The sequence below is a fragment of the Rutilus rutilus genome (genome assembly GCF_951802725.1).
Source record: "Rutilus rutilus genome assembly, chromosome: 7".
Taxonomy (NCBI): Eukaryota; Metazoa; Chordata; class Actinopteri; order Cypriniformes; family Leuciscidae; genus Rutilus; species Rutilus rutilus.
The window spans coordinates 35,399,287-35,421,079 of NC_140221.1; the positions used below are offsets into that span (position 1 = coordinate 35,399,287).

Genomic DNA, 21,793 nt, shown 5'->3' on the forward strand with positions numbered 1-21,793 from the left:
CCAACTTTTCTCATTTTCGTTTGATTTAAAACAATTATAATAATTACCTAATATTTATATTTTATAGTCTTTACATGGACACATGGTTTGGAGAATTGATGGATAGATGAATTTATATTTTATTTCAGCTTTTTTTCAATTAAAAATAGTTAACAATAACAACACTGATGATATATTGAAGGACTACATCTATCTCTCACACATTTTCATTTAGGGAAAATTAAATATGGCGTGTTTCCTGAAAAATACTTGAAAAACCAAGTCTAAACGCTGGAGGCTGTTGGAACGTGTTTGAAAAAGCAAATGTCTGTGACTGTAAATGTATGTGCATCTAGAAATATAGGCTAATCCTGCATGTGACATAGAGGCACACAATTTTCATGGTGCAAATGCGCATATCTATGCAGTTGAATTGGCTCGTGGTGTGTTAGCATTACTCTCAAAGTCCATCTCTTGATCTGAAACAAGCCCAAGGCCCGTATGACACAGTTGTCTCTCAAGCGCTGTGATTCTTTGCTTCAGACTGCTTTGAGTCACTGTGAACTCCCCGAGCAACCGTGCGAAACGTGCTTGTAGAACATCCAGTGAGCCCTCCAGATGTTTAACCTTCTCATCTGTATCCATGACAAGCAAGCCTCCCTGTGCGGTGCTTTCATCCAGAAGCCCCTGCTTCCTCAGAATCTCCCTTCCACGCTCTTCCAGAACCTTCTGAGCGTCTGGGTATTCGGTTACGGCCTCCATTAGGTCGTCCTTTGACAGGCAGAAGAGGTCAGAGTAGCCGATGCTACGAATGTTAGCTGTCCGACGGTTTCCCATTTTACTACCCTGAATGTTAAGAATGCTAATCTCACCAAAACAACCTCCAGCTGTTAGCAATGCAAACTGTGTCACCCCATCATCAGCAACAACTGCTAATTTTCCCTCTTTAATTATATACATCTCTTTTCCAATGTCTCCTTTTCGGCAGATGTAGTCGCCAGGACTGTACACTTGAGGGCGCAGTTTTAAAACCAGTTCTACTAACAGTCCGGCCTCACAGTCTTGAAAGATGCGAACTTTCTTCAGAGTAGATAAATGAACGTTGATGGCAATTTCTGCACGTAGCTTGTCAGGAAGATTCTTTAAGACTTCCTGCTCATCCACCGCTTTCTGATTTGTCCACAGGTAGTCAAACCATTTGATGACACGTGTCTCAAGATGGCGACTGACTTTGCGGAAGTGCATGTAATGTTTAATAGCATCAATCCGTCCCTGGAACTCTGCCCGTGTGGCGTTCATGTTGGAAATCATGGAACCCACATTACCCACAATGGTGGCAAAAATGAGCACTCCGACAAGAAAATCGAACACCACAAACACATATTCCTCGTCCCGTACTGGTGGTGGCATCTCTCCGATGGTGGTCAGCGTCAGTGTGGACCAGTAGAAGCAGTATACGTAACTCCGTCTCAGACCTCCTTCCTCTGTGGATGAGATGTTGGGATAAACCCATTGATCTGACCCAAAACCAAGCGACTTTGAGATGGCATAGAAGATGCAGGCATTCCAGTGGATAATAACTAGAATGTAGAGCACTAAGTTCCAGATACGGAAGATGTTTGGGTAGTTGGTTCTCGTCTCAGTACGATTAAAGAACTCAAACATACGAGAGAAGCGCAGGAGGCGGTTGAAGCGGACCTGTGGTGTGTTGATGCCCACGATGATGTACGCCAGGTCCGTGGGAAGGATGGAGATAACGTCCATTTTGAACTGAAATGTATGAATGTAGCTGTCTCTGAGTTTCGCTAGGTCCTTCACCAGAAGTCCTTGCTCCAGGTAACCTGGAAGAGCATAAAAATGCTTTATAGTTCGTTCAGTAACACAAAGAATACAAAAATCTGCACATTGTTCTGCTTCCAAGTTGCCGAATGAAAATAAAAAAAAGTCTTGATGAAACTAAAGTGGTGACAGATCAATCTTCCATATTGTGTTGTACATCTGAGTGAAACGGAAAAGAAAAAATGTAGGACGAGAACTTGGTTCTGTCCGTCAGTTTTTGAATGGTTGGAGGCAGATGTGTAAGAAAGGGGCGGGGTTAAAGCAGACAAAATGATTGGAGAAGTCTGGCTTATGTCACCAGAGAGAAGTCTGTCGTTTAAAAAAAGAAGAATAAAACATGCATGTATGAAACGTTTACAATACAATCAATAGCATGCAATTAGAAAATAGATGAATTTTCATTTCATTATGGTTATAAATTAACATGAAATATGCAAATGTTTTAATAGAAAAACTGACTTTGTAAATACATAAACAACAGCATAACTGTGATTTTCCAGCCTATCACATGGAACAAACACGGGGTCAACAACAAAAGATATGGGAAGTGTTTTCTTTTCAAAGTTAATATGGCTATTTATTTTATTAATTTAAACTATGCACAATTAGTTATGCAACAAATAAAATGCAACTATATGGTTGTGTTCAGAATTGATTTTTGTACTTGCTGTCCACAAACAAATATAAAGCACTCCTGTAGCTTTATACAGTCAAGCACGGTGCAGGAAATGGCAAGGTTATAGGTTCAATTCCCAGGGAATTGGCCAAGATTTTGTGATGATAATATATAACATGATTTCCATATAGTGTTTCTGTAATGAGTGAAGGCACTTAATGAATTCAATCATTGGGATAATTAACTTTAACATGTGGTGTAAGTCAGGAATTTTGAGTATGTGTGTGTCTATACCTGTCCTTAGCCGCATACATGAATCCAGAATGTAGACAATGTCACAAATATAGTCAAAAACCAGCCAGACAATAGGATTCTCAGTCTGAAGCTGATCAAAACATGCTCTATTCATACAAAGACAGAAAGAGAAAGAACATAAGAACCACAAATATTTAGACAACCTGCAGACACACGCATCTGTACAGTTAGTCGAGCAGTTGTCTCAAAGGACTGTTCTCTTTGTGGAAGAGTGACAGGCGTAACGAAAGAGCCTTAGAGCATCGTAACAATTAGTTACGCCAGAAACAAACCGCCAGCACAGGGAACTGTGTTTATCAGGAGCACATTAACAAAGGGTATAGTGATGAATATGTAAAGAAGAAAGACTAGGTGAAAAGTCACACCTGGCTACAAGAAGTACCCAGTTATAGAGCACGGCAGCGGCGATGAAGAAGAGCCAGTAGTAGTAAATATCATCAGATGGAGAAACTATAAATGTCTCCCATTGTTTCCTGTGGGGAAAAAACACACATATATGTAACAAATGTTATCAGATTTATCCTCTCTGTATACAGACTAGGTTTCATGAACCGTATGTCAAAGAAAAAGTGTGTGTCACGTTACTTTGTATTTCCTTTAGTATTTCCATTGGCGTCTGGTTGGTTGTTGCTCCTTCGACTGGGTGGGGCTCGTACTTCGGGTCCCCGGAATCTCTCTAAGAAGGAATCGGGTCTCTCTTCTTCCTCTACCAGACTCCTGTGTGCCCAGTCTCTCAGAGTCACCACCAGAGTCACCAACCTGGCAGCACAAGAGAGAAAGGATTTATCCAGACTTGCTGTGGCACATGTGAGAATGTGTGTGTGCATATTTGTATGGATCCTAAACCTGGACAGAGCTCCTCTTCCTCTAAAGGAGTTTCTTGATGGCGTATCTTGGGGCTCTAGAGCAGCTACTCGCTGCAGCTCAGACGAGGTGTCGTCACACGCAGACTGAGACCTGAGAGAGCAACGAATGGATGAAGACAGAACATTCGGACAGAGTACACAGCTTCATTACTTGAGTAAAAGTACAGATACCCCTTGCTAAATTTTACTCAAGTACAAGTAAAAGTACTACAGTCAGATGTCTACTTAAGTAAAAGGACTGAAGTACTTGTTTTTAAAAGTACTTGAGTATCAAGAGTACTAGAGTACATTTTCTAAATATTGCATTACTACTGCCACAGTGCTTACATTGGTAAACACAGCAAACACTTGAGGCGAAAACTATCATTAACTTGTTCAGAAAATTTAAATAGTCTGGCGAGGTGGGGCCACGGGTTGGCACATTCCCGGGATGGACCTGCTGCGTCTTCATCCATTGTTTCGTCCATGGTTTCGTCTCTTATCTAAATCTGACCATGGAGTTGACTTTGGCGGAAAGCTGAAGGTGATTGCTGATAGGCTGTCCCAATCAGTGGCGCCTGCACAATCCAATCACGTTTGAGAGGTAAACAACAAATTGAGGGTTTCCGAGATTTTTCTTTTTTAGAAGAAGTAACGGGTACGGTTATGGATAGAAATGTAGCGGAGTAAAGTATTTGCCTCTCAAATGTACTTGAGTAAAGTCATGAGTACTCCCCAAAAATGATACTCGAGTAAAGTACAGATCCCTCAAAATTGTACTTAAGTACTGTACTCAAGTAAATGTACTCCGTTACTGTCCGGTTGAAATCACACATGTTTTATACCATCATGGTTAACTCAAATCGAATTCTGTTGGTCTTGAAGTGTTTTATGTTAAATATGACTTAGAGGGATAGTTTTAAACCTGTATGAATCTCTTTCTTCTGCTGAACACAAAAACGATATTTTGAAGAATGTCAGTAACCAGACAGTTTCTGGTCCCCGTTGACTTAGTAGCCTATTTTTATTTGTCATACTATGGAAGTCAATGGGGACCAGCATCTGTTTGGTTACAGACATTCTTCAAAATATCGTCTTTTGTGTTCAGCAGAAGAAAGAAATTCATACAGGTTTAGAACAACATGAGGTTGAGTAAATTATGACAGAATTCAAATTTTTAGGTGAACTATCCCTTTAGGATGTGGATTACACTACCACTCAAAGGTTTGGGGTCAGTAAGATTTTATTTTTATTTTTTTGAAAGAAATTAATACTTTTAATACCTTCATCAAGGATGCTTTAAATTCATCAAAAGCGACACCAAAGAATTCTATTTCAAATAAATGCTGTGTTTTTGAGCTTTCTATTCATCAAAGAATCCTGCATTTTTTTTATCATGGTTATTAGCAAATAAACTGTTTTCAACAATGATAATAAGAAATGTTTCTTGAGCACCAAATCAGCACATTATAATGATTTCTGAAGGATCATGTGACATTGAAGACTGAAGAAATGGCTGGTGAAAATTTAGCTTTGCCATCGAATGGATTACATTTTAAAATGTACTCAAATAGAAAACAGTTCTTTTAAATTGTAATAATAATTCACAGTATTAGTGTTTTTACTGTATTTGGAGAACATACAATACTTCTTTCAAGAAAATTTTTAAAAATCTTACTGACCCCTCAAGTTTGGATTTTTTGGTCTTTACGTAATTATCAAACCAGTCTCACACTTACATATGCAAATGTTTAAGAGTTATGATTATACTTTTGGAATAGTGTTTCGTCCTTTTATGACACTTCTGAGGACCACAAGCTCACCAAATTGGTTTTACTATCATTGTGAGAACATTTGGTCCTTGCACAGATTGAAAACAGACCACACACAAACACAAAATCACTGACCTGCTGAGCACACTCTCTGCTCGGTCCTGCTCATCCTCTTGAGTTTGCACAGAGAGACGATGAGAGCAGGGAGATCCCTCAGCAGCCGACTGGCCCGTCATTCTGTACACACAAACACGATCACTTACCCTTATGAAAAAGAAGTTTATTAAAGTGTCCTAATATAGTATACTTCTTTTAAACAAAAAAATAAGAAAGTATACTTTCAGTCTACTTTTTATGTACTTCTCAGAAGTATTTATGTACTTCTCTAAAACATGTGCTACAAGTATTTGACTATAGTACAACAGTATAAGTTCACTTGTAGTATAGTTGCAGTACAAATGAAAAGCTCAGTCGTAAACTAGTTGTGTAATCAAAGTTTACTAGGCTACTGTTATACTTAAAAGTATACTTTTATAAAAAGTGAGCCAATTTAGTCCCAAGTATTAAAACAGTACACTTACAGAATACTGATGTTAGTATTACAAAAACTTTACTTAACTAGGCTATACTTAATAAAGTTAACTTGAATACTTATTTTTTGTAAGGGTAGTTGGAGGATGTTGGATGTTTTTGTTTTTTTTATATGAATCCCAGCTCTCAAAAATATGTTCCAAGAATGCTTTCCCAGCATTCCCTTTAAGCTGTGAAACCTTATTTCTGAATGTTCTCAGAACATTCAAAACGTCCAGTTTTTAAAATGTTTTAAAAACTTTTCTTTTCTTGTTATATGCAAATAGAAAAAACATTATGGGAATGTTTTCTCTATTTTATCATTTTGCAAGTATTATGGGAAAGTTAATGTCAAAAAGTACAGTTTAAAAACTAATGTCCTATTCAAATGTTTCAGAAAAACTTTTCATGAATAATGTGTAAACAACCATTTTTGTGCTAATGTTTTGATAATGTTAAGACCAGATAACTTTGGACAAACATAACGTTACTGGAAGAACGTTTGTGAGAGAACCTTGCCAGAATGTTAAACAAAGTTCTTAGAACCTTCCCTGTTAGCATGGGAAAATTACTAAATGCTAACCCTTAAACAAAACAAAACACTGCATCTAAAAAATAATAAATAATTTATTTAAAATATATTTATAAAATTTTCCGATCGGTTTCCAAATTTGAATGTGCCCAAAGTGAGGTTTTGTCAGAATTAGCTCATTTTTATTGACAAATTTGGACATTTTTTGCCTAAATTACATTACATTTTCAGCACAACTCAGCCCTGCAAACTTCTCAGGAGTGCATGTCAAAGACATTGTGGATGAAAAGCAGAGGGACAGCAGGTCAGGGGAGTTACCAGCAAACACTTCTCGCCTGGGAATGTGGTCACTATGACAATCACCTCAGATTACCGTAAGATATAGATGCAACAGGGAGAGATTTAAAAACCACAGCCCAAGATCCAAACTGAAGGATGATCTCATGGTTAATAAGGGAACGGCTTTAGGGACTGATGGATGGATGGTTCAACAGACGGATGGATGGATAGTGCCGTGTCTAGATGAATGTTAACAATGTTTTTGGTAATTGGCTCATCATTAAAGAAACACAGAACACACAGAGTGACACACAACTGTCTTCTCAGAGGACAAACACACAGAGCTAATGTCTCATGAGAAATCATGGTTGCTAACAACCATTCCTCTGACACACACACACACATTAGATTTTCATGTTTTATGGGGACATCCCATAGACATAATGATTTTTATATTGTACAAACTGTATATTCTATCCCCTAACCCTACCCCTACCCATCACAGAAAGTACTTGCAATTTTACATTTTCCAAAAACATCACACGCACATGCACACACACAATTAATATTATGATATAACATATTATAAATATAATAGTGAATATGTATTATGTATTAGTGAATATTATATTATTATACATCATTCAAAATAACATTAAAGAATTAAACAGTTGTTGTTTATTGCAAATAAACCTCATTGTTATCAAAAATCTGTATATTATAAACTTGTGAGAGACAAACATGTATGTATGAACGTGCATGCATGTGTGAGACAAATTCCCTGACTCACCTTCAGCTGCTCCTCTTCAGGATCCCCAAAAAAATCTAGAATGTTGGTCCATATTACATCCTTATACTCAACAAGAAACACACAAAGTGGGTTTCTGATCTTCATACTAGTCTAAAAACGTAAAGTTCTCTTCCTGTGCTTAAATGGAATAATGCCATGATCAGTCAATCCATCTGTCTTTCTCATCTCTAGAGTAAAAGACACTCCAGCAAAAAAGGCTGGGTATGAAGGGGCAGGGCAGGAGAGAATGGGAGGAGAACATTTTGGTCACATAAATTAGTGACATTTTCATGAACAGTATACAGTTGCAAATAAAATGGACATTAGCTTTTTTCATGACCAAGTTATAATGTACACTACTGGTCAAAAGTTTGGGGTCAGTAAAAAACTCTGTTATGCTATCCAAGGATGCATTTATTCTATCAAAAATACAGTAAAACAGCAGAATTGTGAAATATTATTACAATTAACAAGAACTGTTTTCTATTTTAAAATATGTTAAAATGTAATTTATTCCTGTGATGGCAAAGCTGAACAGTTGTGCTGCTTAATAGTTTGTCGAAACTGCATGTGATACATTTCAGGATTCTTTAATAAATAGAAAGTTCAAAAGAACAGCATATATTTGAAGATTGAAATCTTTTGTAATTTTTTACCAATATCATGCATCCTTGCTAAATACTACAGAGCCCCTAAAGGGACTTTTACAAAAAAAAAAAAAAAAAAAACCCTTTTTACGTGCTCATGAGATACGTTTCTCATGAGCACGTGAAAGTCTGTATATTTTTATTTGTGCAAAGGTCCCTTTAGGAGCTCCGTAAAATACAAATATTAATTTCTTTAAAAAATAAAGTATATTATGATTATTATTTTTTTATTAATTTTATATATAGAATTTTACCCCAAAACTTTTAAGCGGAAATGTATATGGATGTATATAGGGAATGCTAATTTTAAAACATTTTTCAGTGCTTTAATCACCTTCTAGCTGTTCACTTTTATGGTCCTGGAATGTTACAAATTAAATTATAGAAGTACAAATATTTCTTTAATCACATGTCTCATAATTATATGTTTTTTTAAACTTTTTGTTTGACTTGACATCATTTTTTCTTCAATATAATTCATGATAAAATATTGTTTTTCAGGGAAGAACAATTAAGGCACTCAGATCTGTCATCTAAATGACTCCAGGTGGACACACATAAAATCAGGTAAGACTCCAATGGGAAATTATATGAATATATAAATTGGTTTTGGTTTTTAAGCAGCACATTTCTCCTTGGACTCATGAGCCAGCACATCAGTAACAGCTGCTCAGCTCTGCTAACTCTGAACCCAATGGACCAATCAAAACCTATCACTCTTCGAAATCTTGAGCCCAATGGACCAATGAAAACCCTATCCTGTTGTAACTCTAGGCCCAACAGGCCGATCACAGTCATTGTACAAGTCTGAAAACTAGTATTATAATGCCAACAGACACCGATTCTCTAAAGAAAAAAAGATTTTCCAAATATACAAATAAACGTGAATTGAATAAATTATTTACATTCAAGAACATAGAAATTTGCAAAATATTTATTTATATACACACAAACATATATATATTCTCATCTGAGCCAGCTGATTGAGATGTACATCGCCGAAGGAAGTTTATTATAATGTTTTATACATTTCGGATAGACCACATCAGAAAAAGAGCAGAGTTTCTGTAAAGGCTTAGGGCTGATTTTACTGCCTTGGACAAAATGAAAATATTTTATTCAAATCATCATCTTGATCACATGCATTTTAAGGTACAAATTCCCACAATCCATTGAAGCAGAGGCAAAAACGTGTGCAGCAAGAAAAAAAACATGTCACAATGTTTTCCCAACAGCTGTTTGATACTAATGCTGGTATAGGTTAAAGTAGCTACATTGGCATAAAATGTATATGAGAGACAAGCAAGTATTTAAAACAACTTAAATAAAATGAGGAATATTACAAAGAAATGTTGCAAGCAATATTATAATCTTTATACCAATTATTATGGACTGAGGGAGAGCAGGACCCCAGAACAATCCTGAAGACAGCAGCGTTACCAAATAACATATCTAATTTTGTCTAATTCAGTTTCCAGCGTGTCATTACAGTTTGGTTTCGGTGTCTTCTAGTGGATAAGGAAAGCTGCACACCCTCAAACATCTGCACACCCCCCTCAAATGAATAAACTGAACTAAACAATTAAACAATGAGGCTAATATTTCCAGGGGTCAGTAAACAGGGGATATGTTTCTCACACACTGGCACATTCACAATCTCTCTCTCACACACACACACCGGGTTCTTCCTTAAACCTGGTCTCTGAGTTTGGCCAGTCTCTGAGAGAGCTCGTCCTATGGTGAGAAAGATAAAATCATTGTAATACACGTCAGTTATATTTTTGTTAGTATGTCTGTACTCATGTTTGTGTAAATACCTGTTCTGCAGATGCTACGCTGGTTCCCACTGATCCTGACTGGCCTTGAGGAAGCTCCATATTGAGGTCCAGCCTAAACACACAAGAACAGACAGTTTGTTTTAATCTTAAATTAAAGACATTTTGTCAGTTTAATTATATATATTTTTTTTCATTTTATTCAGCAAGAATGCATTGATTTGATCATAAGTGACAGTAAAGACATTAATCATGGCATAAAAGTTAAGTAAAATAATTGTTGTTCTTTTCCATTTTGTTCATCAAATAATCCTGAAGAAATGTATCTTTGTTTCCACAGAAATATTAAGCAGCATATCTGTTTTCAACATTGATAATAATAAGAAATGTTTCGTGAGCACCAAATCAGCATATTAGAATGATTTCTGCAGGATCATGAAGTAATCAGGGCTTGACATTAACACACGCAAAACATTATTATTGAATTTTATATATAGTATACACATTTTTCAATCTTAGTCTTTTACAAAGGCATCTGAAATAATAAACTAAGTGCAACGTAGTGTTGTCAAAAAACTCGATTTATTAAACATATCGATACTGAAATTGCAGAATAGATACATGATACCAGCTGTGCTTTCTCTCAACGCCAGTGAGTTGACACACAAACCCGCCTCCCCTCACTCACTCGTTTAATTTGCTTCGGATGAATATTGTTGCAGTTAAAGGGATACTCCACTTTTTTCGGAAATAAGCTCATTTTACATCTCCCCCAGAGTTAAACAGTTGAGTTTTACCGTTTTAGAATCCATTCAGCCGAACTCCGGGTCTGACGGTACCACTTTTAGCATAGCTTAGCACAGATCATTGATTCTGATGAGTCCAGTAGCATTTCTTTCAAAATGACCAAAGAGTTTCGATATTTTTCCTATTTAAAACTTGACTCTTCTGTAGTTAAACCGTGTACTAAGATCGACGGAAAATGAAAAGTTGCGATTTTCTAAGCCTATATGACTAGGAACTACTCTCATTCCAGCGTAATAATCAAGGAACTGTGCGGCTGTACCATGAGTGCAGCAGGCGTAATGATATGACGCAGCGCCTGAAAATAGGTCTAATAGGTTAGACAAACTTAGTCCCGGTCACGTTGGAAGAAGTTACCGAGCTGGGGACTATTTTCAGGCGCTGCGTCATATCATTACGCCTGCTGCACTCATGGTACAGCCACACAGTTCCTTGATTATTACGCTGGAATGAGAGTAGTTCCTAGCCACATCAGCCTAGAAAATCGCAACTTTTCATTTTCCGTCGATCTTAGTACACGGTTTAACTACAGAAGAGTCAAGTTTTAAATAGGAAAAATATTGAAACTCTTTGGTCATTTTGAAAGAAATGCTACTGGACTCATCAGAATCAATGATCTGTGCTAAGCTATGCTAAAAGTGGTACCGTCAGACCCGGAGTTCGGCTGAATGGATTCTAAAACGGTAAAACTCAACTGTTTAACTCTGGGGGAGATGTAAAATGAGCTTATTTCCGAAAAAAGTGGAGTATCCCTTTAAAGAGCTTGGATTTTGCCGTGGGATTGCACAAAGTGCGCATAATTTTACTAATTCCCGCAGATTTTGTGCTCATACCCAAAGTACGCATACATAAAGCCGCCTCTCAGTACTACTTTCTTTTTTTTTTTACTGCTTATTGCGCTTAAACGGTCAAATAGTCACAAAATAATGCCAAAATGCCGATCTTGGCGAGTATTCACGTTTTAAGTGAATGTAGTTGAGAAAGAAAACACATGTAACAGTATAATGGATCCGTGAGTCAGGTCTTAAAGTGACAGCAGCCTAATAAACCTGCTGCCAAATTAAGAGATATTATTAAAAATATCTATACGGCTGTTGTTTCTCATGCTATTCGATGTCAAAACTGTGGCCAGTGAAAATGCTGAGTGGATAGTAACTTTGGAAAACCACTAGCCACAGTGGCTGGTGAGCTAAAAAGTTGAACTCAAGCCCTGGGAGTAATGATGCTGAAAATTCAGCTTTGCCATTACAGGAATAAATTACATTTTACAATATATTCAAATAGAAAACAGTTATTATAAAGTGTAATAAAATGTATATTTGACAACATTAATGTATTTTAATCAAATAAATGCAGCCTTGGTGAGCATAAGAGACTTCTTTCAAAAGCCATTTAAAAAATGTTTACCACCCCCAATCTTTTGAACGGCAAAGTGTGTATGAAAGTATTTACTCATTAATAAGAATAACAAATTTCAGCATTTAAAATGTTCTTACCCGGCCTCATCCGCCATTTCCATCATCAGAGAATCGACTTGACCCTAAAACACACCACAGTGTCAGTAAAGGCAAAACAACTACTACATCAGTGTATTTATGGCCTACATTGCAGTACGCAAGTGCATGTATGACCTGTGGTGTGGTCAGTGTTGTGGTGCTGCTCATCGTGTCCTCCATTTGAGCCGTCTGTACGTCCAGAGTTTCAAACTGACGCTCAAACTTATCCATCAGACCTGAAATCTGACGAATCAGAACACAGAGAATAAATATAGAGCCAATAAAATAAAGACAAATCAAAGCACTACAACTGTTTATGTCAAAGAGAAGTCTTCCCCTCTCTCCCTCTCACCTTCTCAAGGTTCATGCTCTTCAGGGTTGCATCCATGCCCTTCACCACCCCAGCCATAGACTTGGTGACCTGGAGAATAAAAATCAAAAGTTAACTATTAAATCTATTTGGATAACTACTTGAGTGTATCTGGTTTAAAAGGAGAAAGCCATTTGTGTACCTTGTTCATGGTGACAGCCGTCTGTACTCGTGCAGCCACTGCATCCACTCTCGCGCTCATTCTAAGGAAGTTCACCGATTGGTTCTTCTGGCGGATAGCGTTTTCTGCATGTATCCGTGCAACCTCCATATTGCCCTTCTGGATCGCCTAAAGTAACCAAAACATAAGCAGTGAGCTTCATAACATCATATCAACATTGACCGATTACATGTGCTGTAATTATGGAACATTTACTTTTAAAATACTAAAGTACAATCTAATGTGTTGACTCAACGTTCTCAATTATGTTTTTGGCTATACTTTGACATTTACATTAGTATAATTTTTTGACAATGTGTGTGTGTGTATATATATATATATATATATATATATATATATATATATATATATGTATGTATGTATGTGTATGTATATGTGTGTGTATATATATATATATATATATATATATATATATATAGGCTATATACACACTGCCGTTCACAAGTTTGGGGTCGCTAAGATGTTTAATGTTTTTAAAAGTCTCTTCTGCTCACCAAAGCTGTGTTTATTTGGTTAAAAATACAGTATAATTGTGAAATATTATTCCAGTGTAAATCAGCTGTTTTCTATGTGAATATATAGTAAAGTGTAATTTATTCCTGTGATCAAAGCTGAATTTTCAGCATCATTACTCCAGTCTTCAGTGTCACATGATCCTTCAGAAAAAAAATCATTCTAATATGATGATTTGATGATCAAGAAACATTTATGATTATTATCAGTGTTGAAAACAGTTCAGATTTCTGTGGAAACCGTCATACATTTTATTTCTGAGGATTCTTTGATGAATAGAAAGTTCAAAAGAACAACATTTATTTGAAATATAATCTTTTGTAACATTATAAATGTCTTTACTGTCACTTTTGATCGATTTAATGTGTCCTTGATGAATAAAAGTATTAATTTCTTTAACTTCTTTCCAAAAAAATAAAAATAAATTCTTACTGACCCCAAACTTGTGAACGGTAGTGTACACACATACATACACACACACACACACACACACACACACACACACACACACACACACACATATATATGTATGTGTGTATACAGGTCAATGTTACTTCCTATTAATTAATGGTGTCTCCAAATGCCAATATCAATGGTTTGTTTACCTTCTTGACCTTGACCTTCTCTGCTTTCTCTTCTTTGTCGCATTTCTTGGAGCTCCGCTGAAGTTCTTTAGCTGCAAACTTGAGGTTAAACAACTGCTCTGAAGTCAAAAGTCAAGGAAAAGATTTGATCATGTCTGTAAAAGTTATCTGATACCTTTAATAATATGCCCAATACAAGACTAAACAATGTAACAAAGACGATTAAAATATAAACAACAACGTAGACCAAAATCGTCTTGAAACTTGACAAACTAGTCTGACCGGCTGGATTGAGAGTTTACTGCTAACTTACCTAGATAAAAACGTTAGGTGGCGACATTACGTAATTCTACGTCACAGTCATACCTGGGCGGATTTGACGATGTTTTAGAGTACGAAACTATCAAAACAGCACTTAAAACTTCATAAATGTACAAAAATATAAACAGCATGGTGAGTTCACCAACTCATGTAGCGTATCACTTTAAATCGTTTTCTGCTCTAGAACCCAAAATTCACTCTCTAATTCAATTTGTACCTTCAGTGACGCGAACAGAAATCCCGAAAGTGCGATTAGATTTTACGGCTAGAATGTGACCCGACCGAATATTCGTAAACAACAAAATGTTGCCACGACTGAGGTCAACCCATAAATTAACGTTACTCTTAAGTAGAAGTGTTTACGGTCCAAGCCACAGTGAAGTGAATCTGGATCGGGCCCGACCCCCGCGGTCCGCAAGGATACTCTCCATGTTCGACATCCTGGTTCCACTTGATGAAGTGTGAATATTAGACGGGAATCGTTTTCAGTCTTGTTTTATTCCCCCGAGCTATTCGTGTGGATCAGTAACTGTCCTCGCTCTGTTTGTTGTAATTTCCCTGTATTCACTTCCGGCTTCTCCAAACCACTGGAGTGATGTCACAGTCATGCGCTCAGGTCAGCGATCGCGGTGATGTCACGACTGGCAAAACAAAGCTGTGTCCCTTCGAAAGTATTAGATGTATCATGTAACAAAATATTTTGTTTCAAATAATTGGTTACACTTTATTTAACTTCATATGGAAAGACAAGCCTCACTATTTAAATATAAATATTTTATGTAATTCATGAGGGAGGATTGAATGTGCTTGATTTTGTTAGAGATCGAATACAATTTTCAAGTTGAACTGGAATAAACATTATATAAAGAATATAGATAAGCAATGGTATACAGCTTGTCTTTATGCTTTATATAATGTTTAATCAAGTTTAATCCAGTTAAAAATGTAAAACATAATATGGAATAATACAAATGTTAAATATATAAGAATAAATAAATGTTCTAGACAATTTTTTCTAGACGTTTTTACAAATTATAAATGGAGAGGGCTATTTATTTACATACTGAATTTTTTAGAGACATTCCGTATTTCAATATCTCCACGAGAATATAGGCTAGCATATTTGAAGCAAAACCAGGAGGTTTTTTAAGACTTTTGCAAGGCATCAGTGAAATAGCAATCAACGTTTAAAAAGGAGGTCTTGATAAACGGTGTTAAAATTAATGATAGCAAATGCAGTAATCCTTTTTCAGACGTTTAATTCATTGCCCTGCAACATTTCATAGCTAATAAATACTTTTGGAATAACCATTTTGAGAATAGGGTAGAGTGGGGGAAAACGCCCCCCTTAAGGAAAATGTGACATTACAGTGAAACAAAACATAAATGTGACTAGAATTGCCATCCCGGTTTTGAGTGACTATGGCAGGAGTTATTCACCAAATATTAAAATTGCTTATTAATTAGTATTTTCACTGAAAAATATTTTTGTACAAAAGGGGCGTTTTGCCCCAGCGGTGGGGTAAAACGCCCCCCAAGGTGGGGTAAAATGCCCCCTTTCTTACCAACCAGTTTGCTTCATAGATCAACAGCAAAATTAACAGACAATAGTTTTTAATCTCTAAAAGTAAAAGGCAAGTAATGTATCAACATGTATATATATTAATATTTATTTCAGCAATGTCCAAAATTGCCAAATTTAACTACCTTCCATCAGTGAGCTAACTTTGCTAGCAAGCTAGCTAGTTAATGCTTACTTGAGGTAATTTTTTCATGTTTTGTTCAAATATGTTGATTTTACCACCTAGTTATACTGCATTAAGTGTAAAACAAAGGATTTGATAGACAGAAATATTTTATTATAGTAATTATGATAGAGAGAAACAATGCCCCCACGGGGGCGTTTTACCCCTCAGCGTAGGGGGCGTTTTACCCCACAAGCTATGACTTAATAATATGACTAAATATAATTATATTCCTTATAAATAGCATATGATCTCAAACTACAGACTTCACGATTAATCTATCATACATCACTGTGATATCCTGCAGAACAATATTCTCTTAAACACTTGTTTACAAATATCTGAAAATTATAGCATTTACCATGTAATCCTCTTCTCTTCAAATGTGTCGCTGGTGTCAGCTTCTCCATAGAGATTTGTATATCCCCGTTATCAACGTAGTGCATAGCAACAGTAAAAATGTATCTTGAACACTTTTAGTGGTTATTTTGGGAAAAACAGGTGGGGGGGCGTTTTACCCCACTCTACCCTACTAATTGGAGATTGATTTGGACTTATAATAACAAATACTGTATCAATAAACATTTACATTTGTTTATGTGAAACTTACCAAGTATATTATAAGATTTAACATAAAAATGTGATTCTTGTCTATATCTTTTTTTTTTTGTCATAATAAAAAATAATATATTTTTTTTTATTTTAATTCCACAACGTATTCAATAAAGAAGTTAATGAAATATACTTTAAAATGATACGTATCATTTATCCAACAAACCTAAAAATATATAGGCCTAAAACTGATCTTTATGTATGTACTGTATGTATGTTAGTTTCTTTTGGATTGATGTGGAATATTTATTTAATACGTTGTGGAATTAACATGAAAAATATAAATATATAAGCTGTGTATATATAAGACTAATATACCTTTTGAAAGTTATATTAAACTGTCTAAAAAAAAAAACTAAAAAAAAACAGGGTTCACAAACTTTCTAAATATGTTCACGGTCCATAGGCCTGATAGCATATATAGCATTTAGTTTAAGTCAACATTTGATCGGCTTAAAGGTTTTTTTGTTTGTTTTTGTTTTTACATTTGTATAATTTGTACAGAGGTTGGTGATATTTGTGTAAGTTGAAACCCAATACTTAGCCTATTTAAACGTATAATTCGGCAATTTCTCTCTCTCTCAAAACAAATCCTGTCGTCACCAGCGCACAATGAATATATTTATATATCCTCCTGAGACAGTTGTCAATTTCGTTTTTTTACATCATTACATGGTTTGGAGTATAAGAAACAAATAACAAAAAAACAAAAAAAGTTTTATCAATCTTTTTGATATGTCCTATGTAGAGGACACCAGGAGGCAGTAGGCGAAAAACAGTATGTGACAAAATATCTTAATTCACAGTACTCAGAGTAGGCAAAAAGTACTGGATGGCCTACTTCCAGTAGCCATTCTGAAGTGTGCATATGTTAAACACTACAATCCCATGAGGCCACGGGAGAGGATTTATGAATGGCAGTGAAGCGATGTAAATGATGCTGGTAGGTCATATGATAATGAAAACATAGCGAATGTAGAAGGTCCAGATTACATTCATATTAGTAGTGAAATCTCACCATAGGCTGCCATTCAAATTTAATTGCTGATTTCAACAATTGATTTTTTACTGTAATTCTAATTTCACATATCAGAAATACAATTCTTACTAGTAAATCCTTCATTTTCGATATCAAGAATTCAGTTGTCACTAGTTGAAATGTCTATTCTTGATACCAGCAATTGAATTGCTACTAGTAACAATGTTAATTTTTATATCAATAATTAGATTTTCATAATTCGAGACGTTGGTGTCCATGCCGGAGATGGTGGTGTCCGTGCCGGTGTCTGTTCTGAAGAAGTTGGTGTCCATTCTGGAGACGGTGGTGTCCGTGCCGGAGACGGTGGTGTCCTTGCTGGAGACGTTGGTGTCCGTTACGGAGATGTTGGTGTAGGTGCCGGAGACGGTGGTGTCTGTGCCGAAGATGGTGGTGTCCATTCCGGAGACGTTAGTGTCGGTCCCGGAGACGTTGGTGTCCTTGCCGGAGACCGTTGTGTCCTTTCCGGAGACGGTGGTGTCTGTGCCAAAGACGGTGGTGTCCATTCCGAAGACGGTGGTGTCCATTCCGGAAACGTTGGTGTCCGTGCCGGGGACGGTGGGTGGTGTCCGTGCCGGAGACGGTGGTGTCCTTGCTGGAGACGATGGTGTCCGTTCCGGAGATGTTGGTGTAGGTGCCGGAGACGTTGGTGTCCGTGCCGGAGTCGTTGGTGTCCTTTCCGGAGACGGTGGTGTCTGTGCCGAAGATGGTGGTGTCCATTCCGGAGACGTTAGTGTCGGTCCCGGAGACGTTGGTGTCCTTGCCGGAGACCGTTGTGTCCTTTCCGGAGACGGTGGTGTCTGTGCCAAAGACGGTGGTGTCCATTCCGAAGACGGTGGTGTCCATTCCGGAAACGTTGGTGTCCGTGCCGGGGACGGTGGGTGGTGTCCGTGCCGGAGACGGTGGTGTCCTTTCCGGAGACGTTGGTGTCCGTGCCAGAGACGGTGGTGTCCTTTCCGGAGACGTTGGTGTCCGTGCCAGAGACGGTGGTGTCCTTTCTGGAGACAGTGGTGTCCGTGCCGAAGACGGTGGTGTCCATGCCAGAGAGGGTGGTGTCCGTTCCGGAGACTTTGGTGTCCGTGCCGGAGACGGTGGTGTCCTTTCCGGAGACGTTGGTGTCCTTTCCGGAGACAGTGGTGTCCGTGCCAGAGACGGTGGTGTCCTTTCTGGAGACGTTGGTGTCCGTGCCGAAGATGTTCGTGTCCGTTCCGGAGACTTTGGTGTCCGTGCCGGAGACGATGGTGTCCGTTCCGGTGACGTTGGTGTCCATTCCGGAGACGATGGTGTCCGTTCCGGAGACTTTGGTGTCCATTCCGGAGACGATGGTGTCCGTTCCGGTGACGTTGGTGTCCATTCCGGAGACGATGGTGTCCGTAACGGTTCCGGAGACGTTATTGTCGGTGCCGGAGACGTTGGTGTGCGTTCCGGAGACTTTGGTGTCCGTTCCGGAGACGTTAGTGTCGGTGCCGGAGACGTTGGTGTGCATTCCGGAGACGTTGGTGTGCGTTCCGGAGACTTTGGTGTCCGTGCCGGAGACTTTGGTATCTTACAAAGATTTCAATTTTGGCGCAATTTTTTCTTTATAGTGTTGATATGGCATCTAGCAAATACACTAAGTTTCGTCATTCTAGCATGTTTGGAAGTATTTAAATCAAGGGTGTTACAACTAGCCCCGCGTTAGGTTGTGCCCCGCTCTCCCAGTTCTGGGCCGTTCCAGCCCACTTTAACCCCTGCATACTACACATAGGCTACTCATATATAGAACAAACTTTTTTAGCAGTTGTGAAGTAATTACTTATTCAATAAGTAGGCTACCTACTCAAGAGAGTGTGCGATTTCAGATGCAGTCCAAGACTCAGTTAATAAGAAAATGAAAACAAGACTTTATAACCAAAACAATGTTTTTTATATAAAATTTTTATATACAGTAGCCTATACCAGTCAAATTTTAGGTTCCAGGCTTTTTTTTTTATATAACAGATACAAGAATAGGTAATGTTGGTAAAAGATGTTTCTATTTTACATTTTGTATGTGACTGCATTTAATAGGCGTTTGATGTAAATCAGGGTTTTCAGGACTTCGACAGCACCAGGAAACTTCCACCTGAACCAAACTATGCACAAAGACATGCACAACTATGACAAATATTAGAGAATGATTTGATTTACTATTTTACTTTTTAAACATGGCCAAAAATGGGGTTTCCCATTATATACAATGTATCTATCCATTGTCTCTATAATAATGAGAGTAATAACTTGGCAACATTTTCATAATATTTCACAGAAATATTGATATATAATATATTCCCTATTCACTTATGTCTCCCTAAAATGCCTGATAAGCATGTCCAGGTGTCCTCTACAGTGGACATGTATGAAACTGATTCATGTCTCATAATAGAAAGTCATATTCTGATTTGGAACCTCACAATTTTTTTTTTTACATTATGATTTACATAAACCCCGCCCCAGAACACGATTTAAAGATTATCAAGACAGAATATGCTAATTAATGACTAGAAGATAACTAGACATAAGCTACATAAATTCACCAACTATCCATTCAGAAATGTTGTCTACATGTTGTCAGGTCTTCTTTTGAGTCTCTCCATCTTTCTGACTTCGGGTTGAACATAAAAGGCTAAACGTTTTTGAAATTTTCAGGGCATGTCTGTGTGAGGTAAAAGGACACAAGCTGTTGAAGCTCCGCCCTCTGTTTCGGGAGCAGCAGCTCATTTGCATTTAAAGGGGCAGACACAAAAACGGTGCATTTTTGCTCACCCTCAAAAAGTGACAACTTTAACATGCTATATAAAAATATCTGTGGGGTATTTTGAGCTAAAACTTCACAATACACACTCTGGGGACATCAAAGACTTATTTTACATCGAAAAGTGCATTATACCACCCCTTTAAAGACCAAGGAGAGGGAGTTGTCATGGTGAAACCTCCAAACATTTGGTATCTTTGAAAATCCCTTAATGTAGTCTTTACAGGACATCCAAACTAAAACTGTGGCTTATGGTCTCAAAGAAATTTGCCAAAATATGTTTTATATATATATGTATAGACACCCATATAAATATAAACAGTGTCTATCATTTCGCTGTTTAGCCAGAGTGGGAACACACACACACACACGTACGCACATATTATATATTCAGTCAAACCAACATTTATTCAGACACCTTCAACATTTCTCACATTATCACAGTTTATTCGCTATAGTTTAGAAAATGGTAATAAATATGACAAGAACTCAGAGTTATCAAATCAGTTGATATTTCACTGGTTTTGGACATCCTTCTGTTAGACTGTCTCACAAATGAATTAGGTTGAATAGCTGTCAGATGTTAAATTTAAGTACACAATTCGATAATACCAATTTGGGTCAACCAATTACCAAGCAATGCTTAATTTAGTTCAGTCTGTGGTGTAAAAAGGTGCATTAGCAATTAAAGGAAAATCACTTAAGCAAAACATGGTCAGGTCAAATTGTCTGAATAATTTTTGGTCCCAAATTTTAATAAATTTTACTGGTAGCCCCTGAAGAATTTTTGAGTATAATGTGTCACAGTTTACTTTATTCTGCTATCCTCACTCTAATAAATGAACTATAGTGTCCCGCATCCACTAGTAAAAAATATAAAAAATTATATCTGGTGTCTGAATAATTTTTGCTTTGACTTTGTGTGTGTGTGTGTGTGTGTGTGTGTATGTACAGTGAGGAAAATAAGTATTTGAACACCCTGCTATTTTGCAAGTTCTCCCACTTAGAAATCATGGAGGGGTCTGAAATTGTCATCGTAGGTGCATGTCCACTGTGAGAGACAATAAAAAAAAAATAAAAAAAAATCCAGAAATCACAATGTATGATTTTTTAACTATTTATTTGTATGATACAGCTGCAAATAAGTATTTGAACACCTGAGAAAATCAATGTTAATATTTGGTACAGTAGCCTTTGTTTGCAATTACAGAGGTCAAACGTTTCCTGTAGTTTTTCACCAGGTTTGCACACACTGCAGGAGGGATTTTGGCCCACTCCTCCACACAGATCTTCTCTAGATCAGTCAGGTTTCTGGGCTGTCGCTGAGAAACACGGAGTTTGAGCTCCCTCCAAAGATTCTCTATTGGGTTTAGGTCTGGAGACTGGCTAGGCCACGCCA

At 37.3% G+C, this 21,793-nt stretch overlaps 2 protein-coding genes across 2 annotated transcripts; both read right to left on the minus strand.

Moving 5' to 3' along the window:
* Window positions 1-399: 399 nt before the first annotated feature.
* Window positions 400-5,602, minus strand: cnga2b (cyclic nucleotide gated channel subunit alpha 2b; the record flags this gene model as incomplete). Its single annotated transcript, XM_084414251.1, has 6 exons — window positions 400-1,820; window positions 2,729-2,835; window positions 3,115-3,222; window positions 3,335-3,508; window positions 3,596-3,706; window positions 5,502-5,602. The coding sequence occupies 6 exons, from the start codon at window positions 5,600-5,602 to the stop codon at window positions 400-402; spliced, it is 2,022 nt and encodes a 673-aa protein (XP_084270377.1).
* Window positions 5,603-9,102: 3,500 nt separating this feature from the next.
* Window positions 9,103-14,842, minus strand: chmp1b (charged multivesicular body protein 1B). The gene is made up of 8 exons (XM_084414818.1): window positions 14,653-14,842; window positions 13,929-14,026; window positions 12,772-12,918; window positions 12,612-12,680; window positions 12,395-12,502; window positions 12,260-12,303; window positions 10,002-10,074; window positions 9,103-9,918 (listed from the first exon to the last, which is right to left on the minus strand). Exons 1-8 carry the CDS (start codon window positions 14,666-14,668, stop codon window positions 9,874-9,876), a joined length of 600 nt encoding a protein of 199 aa, XP_084270944.1. The 5' UTR covers window positions 14,669-14,842; the 3' UTR covers window positions 9,103-9,873.
* Window positions 14,843-21,793: the final 6,951 nt, after the last annotated feature.